The sequence below is a fragment of the Prionailurus viverrinus genome, chromosome B3, assembly GCF_022837055.1.
Source record: "Prionailurus viverrinus isolate Anna chromosome B3, UM_Priviv_1.0, whole genome shotgun sequence".
Taxonomy (NCBI): Eukaryota; Metazoa; Chordata; class Mammalia; order Carnivora; family Felidae; genus Prionailurus; species Prionailurus viverrinus.
In genome coordinates this window covers 43618139-43628863 of record NC_062566.1, presented here as the reverse complement: position 1 = coordinate 43628863, position 10725 = coordinate 43618139, and the positions used below count along the sequence as shown (strand labels likewise).

General features: G+C 36.2%; 1 protein-coding gene across 1 annotated transcript in view; it reads left to right on the top strand.

Annotated features, from left to right (window-relative positions):
* The first annotated feature begins 3279 nt into the window (after window positions 1–3279).
* Window positions 3280–10725, top strand: part of TEX9 (testis expressed 9) — a 61843-nt gene continuing 54397 nt past the window's right edge. Inside the window, exons 1-2 of the mRNA XM_047864049.1 lie at window positions 3280–3352; window positions 3457–3548. Coding sequence (XP_047720005.1) covers window positions 3326–3352; window positions 3457–3548 — 119 coding nt within the window. The 5' untranslated portion in view covers window positions 3280–3325. The remainder of the gene's footprint in view (window positions 3353–3456; window positions 3549–10725) is intronic.

Below are 10725 nucleotides of genomic sequence, written 5' to 3'. Positions count from 1 at the left end.
GAGATTGACACTAAAACAGTGTGTTAGGCCAATACACTGACAGTCTTTATGAGAAGAAATGCCATGTGAAGACAGAGACGCTTGGGGAGAACACAGTATGATTACAGAGGCAGAGATTCAAGTGATGCACCTGCAAGTCAAGGAATGCCAAAGAGTGACAGCCACCGCCAGAAACTAGGAAGAGGCAAGGAAAGATTCTCCCCTATATGTTTCAAAAGGAGCATGGCCCTGCCAACACTTTTTTATACCTCTGTCCTCAAGAACTGTGAGAGAATAAATTTCTGCTGTTTTTTTTAATTTTTAAAATGAATTTATTTAAAATTTTTTTATGTTTATTCATTTCCTGAAAGAGAGAGAGAGAGGGAGTATGAGCAGGGCGGGGGCTGGGGGGTGGGCAGAGAGAAAGGGAGACACAGAATCCGAAGCAGGCTCCAGGCTCTGAGCTGTCAGCACAGAGCCTGACATGGGGCTCAAACTCATGAACTGTGAGATCATGGCCCACGCTGAAATCGGATGGTCAACCACCTGAGTCAACCAGGTGTCCCTCTTCTGTGTTAAGCCACCTAGTTTGTGATACTTTGTTACAGCAGCTCTAGGAAACTAGTATAAATTACATTCTTTTAAATTTTTTTATTTGGCATTTTTTGGTACAGGATGTGGTCTATTTGGGTGAATGTTTAATGTGACATTGAGAAGAATGTGTATTCTGCTCTTGTTGGAGGGAGTATTCTCCAAATGTCAATTAGACCAAGACGATTAATAGCAATTATATCCTTAATGTTTTTCTGCCTGTTTAAACTATCAATTACTGAAAGAGGGTTGTCAAAATCTCCAAATATATTAGTGGACTTATCTGTATCTCTACAGTCCCTTTAGTTTTTGCCTCATGCATTTTAACACTAAAATGTTTGTCGCATACACATTAAGGATTGCTGCCTCTCCATGCAGTGTCAACCTCTTTAGCATTATGTAATGCTTTTCCTTGTTGCTGATAATTTTCCCTGTTCTGAAGTGAGCTTTGCTTGAAATTAATACAGCCACTTCAACTCTCTTTTGATTGGCATTAGTGTGGTGTACTTTTCTCCATCCCTTGATCTTTTCATTTTAATAAGTTATTTTTTTTTAATGTTTTAACAACTTAATTGATGTATTTCACATACCTATGATTCACCCATGTAAATTGTACTATTCATTGGCTTTTAGTGTAGTCAGAAGGTTGTGCAACCATCATCACAATCAATTTTAGTATATTTACAATACCCCCACAAAAACCTTTGCAACTTAGCCAATCCTCCATCATCTGTAAAACTGGGCAACCACTAATCTAGTTTCTGTCAATATATATTTTCCTATTTTGGACATTTCACATAATATGTGGTCATATTGGAATGGAGTCAGTTAATACTTGGCCTTTTATGAATTGCTTCTTTCACACTTTTTGGCTATTCTGAATAATGCTGTTATATAAATATTTGTGTACAACTTTATGTGAGGGCATATGTTTTCATTTTTCTTGGGCATATACCTAAGAGTTGGTTCCTAGATCATCTGGTAACTCTGTGTAACTGCCAGACTGTTTTCTGAAGTGGCTGCACAATTTTATATTCCCACCAATACTGTATGAGGGTTTGAATTTCTCCACATTTTCCCCAACACTTGTTATTGTTCGTCTTTCACTTTATTTATGGTATACTTTGAAACAAAATGTTTTTTTTAATGTTTATTTTTGAGAGAGAGCAAGAGACAGAGCATGAGTGGGGAAGGGGCAGAGAGAGAGGGAGACATAGAAGCTGAAGCAGTCTCCAGGCACTGAGCTGTCAGCGCAGATCCCAATGTGAGGCACAAACTCGCAAAGCGTGAGATCGTGACCTGAGCTGAAGTGGACACTTAACCAACTAAGCCACCTAGATGCCCCAAAACAAAATGTTTTTGATTTTCATGATGTTCAGTTTATTGATTATTCTCTTGTGGTTTGTTTTTGGTGTTATATTTAAGAGATGATTACTTGATTCAAGGTGATGAAGATTTTCACTTACAGTTTCTTTGAAGAGCTTTATAATTTTATCTCTTAAGGTTAGGTGTTTGATCCAGTTTGAGTTAATTGTTACACCTGGTGTGAGATAAGGGTCCTATTTAACTCTTCCGCATCCCAGTACCATTTGTTGAAAAGACTATTCTTTCCCCCATTGAATGGTCTTGGCATCCTTGCCAAATGTTGACACTTGTAAAAATCAATAAAAGGAAACCTTATTTAGAATGGAGTCAGGAGACCAGGAGGGGGAAGCTCTTAAACTCTACCACTTAACAATTGCAAATCTAACAGGAAGAGATAGACCTTGCACATGGATACACTTCCTTAGGAGGAAGGGTGTTTCCCATAGCCTGACAACAGCCCAGCCAATAACAGACTGTCACAGCTCAGCCAATGAATAGCAATTATACTTCAAACTCCCAGTTTTTATTCCAATAGGCTTTTTGTTTATAACAGCTTTCCCAGCATCCCCCTTTTCTGTATAAGAGCAGTCCTCTCCTTTGTTCTGTGGATTTGCCTGTGGTTCTGCTGCAGCTTGCTTGTTCCAGATTCCAGTTCTCTGCTATTCCCAAACCCATTTTTGCTGGTAAAATAACTGGCAGTTTTATTTTTTAACATGTGAAGGTCTATTTTTGAACTCTCAATTTTATTCCAAAAGAGCTGGAAAATTTAACTGCTTGCTGTGTTTCAGCCACAATCCTAATCACAAATTCATTTACTCCTCATTGTAACTCTATCAGATGGGAACTATTTTTATTCTCCTTTAAGTAGCCAAGATACAGAGTGATTTACCCAAGACCGTACAACTACTAAGCGGCAGAGCCAGGACATGAACTTAGGCTGGCTGATGCTCTAACTGTGAGAAATTAGAACCTAAAATTCCAATAACGAGTTCATTTTTTAAAAACCAGGTGGAGGTCGAATTGGCTAGTAAGTTTGGAAAAGCACAACAGAGAAGGAGCTTTACTAGCTTGCTTCTTACTGAGTTTTAGAAACGGACCTGCCTTCCTTGATTGAAACGTTTCCAACCCCAACTTCACAATTTGTATGTCGACCCAGTAGGCTGGCTTCTTGGGTTACTGGGGCAGTGCAGATCAGGGTTCCCCCTTTCAGTCCACAGCTAGACCTTGCTCTGTGCTTACTCCCTAGCCCTCGTGCCCCACCCCAGTCTCAGACAGCTCTAGAGTCCAGGCCTAGATGGAGTCTGCGCCCAGGGCTGTAGGCTGTCCGGGATGCGGGAACTCTCGCGGGAAGATGAGTTCGTTGCCTCGGTAACAGCGTCGGTTGTGAAAGATGGCGGGGCGCAGTGTCGGTCCCCGGGTCAGTTCAAACACAGACACTCGAGTAGCGACTAGATTTCCAGCGGGCTGAGAACGCGGAACCTCATTGAACTTCGGGTCTGAAAGTCCCTTTCTCTTTTACAGAGACGGAGCGTTCCAAGCACTCCGCTCCCGCAGCGTATTCAGCAACCTGCTGCGCCTAGACGTGACCTACTTGCCCGGGAGGAAGAATATAAGTAAGAAGCCGTTCAGCTTTGCCTACTTTCCTTTACCCAAATGAGGCTGCTTGCAAGTACTTTTCTGGTGACTGACGGGGTCTTCGGGGTTACTCACTGTTTACCACTCTCCTTTCATCATCCTATTCGCTAGTCTTTCTTCATCTTTTCTCTGCTTGCATCGTCAGTGTTTGAAGGGGATGGAAATTTACCCCAAGTAAACATGTTCATCAGGAAAATAATAATGCTCTTTGTGAGTAGGATAGCAGGAATTGCCAATATTTCAGTTTCTAGTTTAAGAAAATCCACTTAATTTGGAGTCTCTAGAGTTTAATTATGTAAATTTCTCTTGGTTTCTAAATTGAAAGCGTGTTTCTCATTGCAGTTGGAATTCCCGTTCTCGTCCACATTTGGTGGAGTTGGGAGGAGCATTTCCTTTACTTATCTGCGCTCAGTGTAATTATACCTATTCTGACAACACGTGCTTTCATTTTTAGACCATTTCTGCCTTCATGCCCCAGTTTTCACACAGACCCGGAGTAATCATTCAATTTGATCATGTCACTCCCTTGCCTGAAACTTTGCAGTGGTTCCCTGTTGCACTTTAGAAACTGTCTGAAGTTAGGGAGGGACCAAACCCTAAGAGACTTTTAAAAACTGAGAATAAACTGAAGGTTGATGGGGGGTGGGAAGGAGGGGAAAGTGGATGATGGGCATTGAGGAGGGCACCTGTTGGGATGAGCACTGTGTGTTGTATGGAAACCAATTTGACAATAAATTTCATATTAAAAAAAATAAATAAAAATCAAAAAATCAAAACAGAAGCTGTCTGATCTGGATCCTGTCTCTAGTTTGATCTGGTGCCCTCTCTTTTTTGCGTACCAATTTCCAGCCTCACTGGTCTTTAAGCGTCTCAGACTTTTCCCTTGAGGACAATCACACACATGCCTTCCACCTGTAATGCTCCGCGTGGTCTTCCTGAACTATGTTAGAGTAAGCTCCCCAGTTACTCTTTTTATAGGGACTTACTAATTTTTCTTTGCAGTTAGCATAATTGTTACAAATTCATTTGTTAGTGTACTTTTTGTCTGTTTCTTCCACTGGGCTGTAAGTTCTATAAAGTAAGAGACCACGTCTTTTATTTGTCATTGCATATACCCTTACAAAAAATTATATTCTACCAACTCATTTTCTTTTTAATTTATCTAATTTAATTTAAAATTGGGAAACATTATAGTACTGCTTCATATAGATAAACATAGAGTTACCATATGATCTGTACTTAAAATTAAAGCATATTTAAAGTTAAAACTGAAGTGAACTCTCTTGATGAACTAGACATGTACTCGTTAATTTGCCATAACATGTAGGAAGATAATCATTCTCCTCTATTTAATGAAATGGGCCTATTAATTCACTTCAGGAGTTTACCTAAGTAACTCATCTGTTGTCTGTGTACAGGTCTGAATCAGCTGTGCTCAACCCCAAATGGTTATTTTCATTATATTCTAGATAGCACTAAATACCTGCATTGATTAGGTTAATTCATTTACTTATTTAGGGGTATAATTTGCAACTAGCTCTGGTATGTTGTTATGGTCCTGCTTAAAGTCTTCTTAAAGACGTTTATAGGAGCTATTCTATTTTAACAAAAGTCATTTTGTGGTAAAGGTAGCCAGTTGTTGCTTGTTCTGTTACCTGTACTCAGGTGTGCAAATCTGAGGCATATATGAACAGAGTAGCTTCCTGGCTCTGCCTGAAGCTATAGATCACTTCTGTGCCATGCAGAAGAGTAAAATATCTGGCCTTTCTTATGGGCAAGAATAAGAGGTAGTAACAGAGTATTTTGCCACATGCGGTCTTGATATTAAGCATATTTGGGATGTCTCCAATCAGCAGAACACAGAACTTGCCGGGATCCCAATCCAGAATGGTCTATAATCAACTGCTGTTAGATATTTTCAGGAAATAATCACCATCTGAGAGAATATACTAAAGAATGTGCTGATTACTCAAGTCAGTAGGTTTTCCAAGTTTCTTGCCTATATTATAAAACTAGAAATCTAAACAATAAGATTCTGTGACCTCTGTTATAATGGTCTTGATAACCGGTAGGGCAAGCCCCACTCCTCCCCACATCCCATACCCATAAATACCACTTACATTGGATTTATAGATTAATTGGGAGAGAACTGGCATCTTTATGGTATTGAATTTTTCTTTCTATGAATATTGATACATCTCCATTTATACAGGACTTGGGGTTTTTTGGTGTCCTTTAATATTTTATATTACTACATTAAACCCTCACATATGTAATCTATTTCTAGGTGCCTTATAGTTTTTGTGGCTGTAATGAATGGCTTTTTAAAATATTTCTAATTGATTAGATGTGTAGGAACATTGCTGATCTTGTATGTTGATCCTAGGCCCGTATTTATATATAGTCAGTCCTGCTGAACTCTCTTCGTCGTTGTGTAGATAGAGTCCCTTGGATTTTTTATAATCATTGTTATATCAAATGTAGATAAGGATAGTTTTGTGTCTTCACAGTTTCTTATGCATTTTTTAAAATCAATCTGGTTAGCACCTCCACTGCAGTATGGAATAGAAAAAGTGATGATGAGCATCCTTATCTTGGTTATGATTTTAAGGAGCCCACTTAATTTATCACTGTGTATGAAATTTGATAATAGAGTTTTACTAGATTGTTTTGTTAGGTTTAAGGACATTGTTTCCTTTAATTGCTGTTTTGAATGAATGTTAAATCCTATCAAAACTTTTTTCCCTAATTAATTTAGGTGACTAAATGTCCTCCCCCTCCATATTTAATGTTTTAACACTTTGAACTACTAAGCAGATTTTTTATTTTCCTTTAAAGACTGCTGGATTTGACTGCTCTAATTTTATGTAGGTTTTTTGCATCTTCAAACAAATGAAATTGGTCTTATACTTTTTTCTAGTTCTTTTCCTTTCTGATTTTGATACCCATATTATCCTAGCCACATGAAACAACAGAATAGTTTTCCTTTTTGTTTTTTTCTGTTCTTGGAAGCTTTTTGTAATTAGGGATCATCTATCCTTTGATTAAAACTGTGAAATTGAGTCTGATGTATTTTTTGTTGATGGAATTTTTTTGCCTATCATTTCAGTTTCATAAATGAATAATCATTAATTTAGATGTACTAGTGCTTCCAGAACAAATTTTGGTAATTTGTAGTTTTGTAGAAAAGTGTCCACTTCATATATGTTTTAAAAAGGTAAATTTATAATATAAAAACATAAATATGTTTATTTTTTATTTTAAGAAATAGTTATATGTTTGTTTATTTTTTAAGAAATATGTTTATTTTTTATTTTAAGAAATAGTTAATTTATTACTATTTTTTTAATTCCAGTATAGTTATTTTTAATTAGTTTTTTTTATTTTAAGAAATAGTTAATTTATTACTATTTTTTTTAATTCCAGTATAGTTAGCATATAGTGTTATATTTGTTTCAGGTGTACAGTGTGGTGATTCAACACTTCCATACACCACTCTGTGCTGATCACGACAAGTGTGCTTTTTAATGCCCATCCCGAAGTTCACCTATCTCCTCACCCACCTCCCCTCTGGTAACCATCAGTTTGTTCTCTGTGGTTAAGTATTTCTTGGTTCTCTTTCTCTCTCTTTCTTTCCTCCTTTGCTAATTTGTTTTGTTTCTTAAGTTCCACATCAGTGAAATCATATGTTATTTGTCTTTCTCTGATTTAATTTCACTTAACATAATACTCTCTACCATCATCCATGTTGTTGCAGGTAGCAAGATTCCATTCTTTTTTATGGCTGAATAATGTTCCATTATGTGTATATGTGTCTGATATATGTGTATGTGTGTGGGTGTGTATTTTAAGTCTTGTGCGTGTTTGTTACCTTATACACACACATCTTATGGAAGCTTTCTAGTGTCATTTATTTTTGCCTTTTCTTTTTTGCAGTCTTGCTGGAAGGTCTATTTTATTGGTCTTTTCAGAGAACTAGCTTTTTTTTTTCCCTTTAAGTAGGCTCCATGCCCAGCCCAACACAGAACTTGAACTTATGACCCTGAGATCAAGACCTGAGCAGAGATCGAGAGTCAGATGCTTAACTGACTGAGCCATCCAGATGCCCCCAGAGAACTAGCTTTTGATTTTGCTGCTAATCTATGTTTTCTTATTTGGTCTTTATCCTAGCTCTTCTAATTGTGGTGGATTTTTTTTTTTACTCTTTAGTTTAGTAATTTAGTTCATATTTAGTTTACTAGGGCACCTGGGTGGCTCACTCAGTTGAGCAACTGGCTCCTGACTTCTGCTTAGATCATGATTACAGGGTTGTGAGATGCAGCCCTGTGTTGGGCTCCACACTGAGCATAGAGCCTGCTAAGACTCTCTCTCGCCCTCACCCCTCTCCCCTGCTCATGCTCTCTGTCTCAAATTAAAAAAAAAAAAGTTATTTTTAATTTACTTTAGTTTCGTTTTTAGTTTTGTTTTTAATTTTTTAATAAATACATTTAATTTTTGTAAATTTTTCTCCACCTACAGCTTATTTGTATTTCAGGGCCTAGTTTGATATTTATTTCTTTTGTGGTTATTTGGTTTAAAATATTTTATGATTTTCATAAGTGATTATTTAGGAGTTTTTTAGTCCCAGGCATATAGATTGTTTGCTTTATTTTTATAATTTTAAAATTTATGTTTAATTGCACTATGGTCAGAGAATTACATACTAATGATATTTGAAAATGTATTGAAACTTACTTCTGAATGTTGTAGATGCATGTTCAGTTTTTGTAAATGTTCATGTATTCTCTGATAGAAAGTATATTTGCTATTTGTGAATTAATCTCTTAGCTCAAGCTAATTAATTTGGCTTTCCATAATATCAGTATCCTCACCATTTTTTTTTTCTTGCTAGCTCTGTTGATTCCTGTTAGAGGTGTATTGAAATAAGCTATAACTATAATTTAAAAACTTCTTCATAGAATTGTGTTCATTTTTTTTGCTTGGACACTGTATTGTTTGATTTCCTTAAATCTTCCAGATGAAATGAATTATTTCTTTCATTATTAGTTCCATTTTTTTATTCTTTTATTTATAAGCTTTTTATATCATTTAGTTTTAAAAACATTGTTTTTATATCCTGTCTGATCATTTCTGCCTCTGATAAGTGAATTTATTTACATTATTGTGTCATTAATTTGAAATTCTTTGGGTCATTTTATTTTTTGTATTTCCTCTTTACTATCCCTTTGTTCTTTTCTGTCTTCTATTGGATTGAAGTTTTTGTTGTATCTCTATTTTTCTTTTTCTGGTTTGGAAAGACCTTAAAATGTTTTAACTTGGTTTTCTTCTATCTGTCAAGTTAGATAATACTTGACTTGCTCTTAGTTTTGAACATTGCTGCTCTCCAGGTTATCATTAATGTTATTTTTATGTTCTGAACTAATTTAGATTTATCATCACGTTTTCTAATTTTTGTCCCTGTTGTGACCTTTTTTCTAGGTCCAGCTTCCTCCTTCCTGAAGTGTAGACCCTTCATTACTTTTTCTGAGTCTGCAGTCTTTTTTGAAAATTTTGTTAACACTTACTCTTCTATGGTAGTTTAGCTGGACATAGAATTCTAAATGGTCAGTTTTTTTCCTCTGCAATCCATTGAAGTTAACACTTCATAGTCCATTGGAATCTAGAGATGTTGATAAACTGTCTACTGTCAGCTTTTTAGAACATCATGCTGGTAGGCTATTTTTTTTTAAATAACTGCTTTGATAATTTAAAGATTATTTTTGTCTTTGAAGTTCTGTAATTTCACCCTGACGTATACAGGTGTGGGCTAATTTTCTTTCTTTCTTTCTTTCTTTCTTTCTTTCTTTCTTTCTTTTCTTTTCTTTTCTTTTCTTTTCTTTCTTTCTTTGTCTTCTTTCTTTCAAGATTTTAAGTAATTTCTAATCCCAGCATGGAACTCAACCCCACAACCCTGAGATCACGAGTCATATAATCTACTGACTGAGTCGTCCAGGTGCCCCTGTTTTCTTTTTTGATATATGTTTGTTATATGATTATATATATATGTTTTGATATATGTTTCGTATATAATAATTTTAATTCTTTTATCCCCAGTGACTTTGAGAACCAGAATGATCAGAGTGGGAAAAGGAGATATGAATGTAACATAAAAGAGGCTAAGTAAAAACTCTGTAGTCTTGAATTTGAATTGGAAGAATGTTTGAACTTATGATTTATTTTATCTTTAAAACAAAATAGGGGTGCCTGGGTGGCTCAGTCGGTTGAGCAAATTTGGCTCAGGTCATGATCTCAAGGTTTGTGAGTTCAGGCCCCATGTCGTGCTCTGTGCTGACAGCTCAGAACCTGGAACCTGCTTCATATTCTGTGTCTCCCTCTCTCTCTGCCCCTCCCCCACTCATGCTCTGTCTCTCAGAAATAAATAAACATTAAAAATAAATAAGTATATAATAAATAAACAAAACATCTCCTCCCCTTCCCCCCACCCACTATTTCCTAGCTTTGTCCATGAAAAGACCTAGAAACAGTAACCATTCTAATAACAGCACCAACCTTAGTGCCCAGATTACAGTCTTTTTTTTTTAACTTGTTTTATTTTTTATTTTTTTTAATTTACATCCAAATTAGTTAGCATATAGTGCAAAAATGATCTCAGGAGTAGATTCCTTAATGCCCTTTACCCATTTAGCTCATCCCTCCTCCCCACAACCCCTCCCATAACCCTCAGTTTGTTCTCCATATTTATGAGTCTCTTCTGTTTTGTGTCCCTCCCTGGTTTTATAACATTTTTGTTTCCCTTCCCTTATGTTCATCTGTTTTGTCTCTTAAAGTCCTCATATTAGTGAAGTCATATGATTTTTGTCTTTCTCTGACTAATTTCACTATTTTAATTCCACTTGAGATCCATGTCTTTATTCAGTACTAGAAAATTCTCAGTATTTGAATATTGATGTTCCTGCTTCTGGGATTTCCTTCTGCAGCTTCTATTAGGTAGATGTACATATGTCTTTGTCAGTCTCTCTTCAATGCATGTTAACCTTTCTTTTGCATTTTTATCTTTTTGCTTCTCTTCATCTCCTTTTAGGTGCATTGTCTCTTATCTCTCTTCTAATTCATTTCCTCTTCAGTTCATTTGATCAGTGTAACCATTGAGTTTGA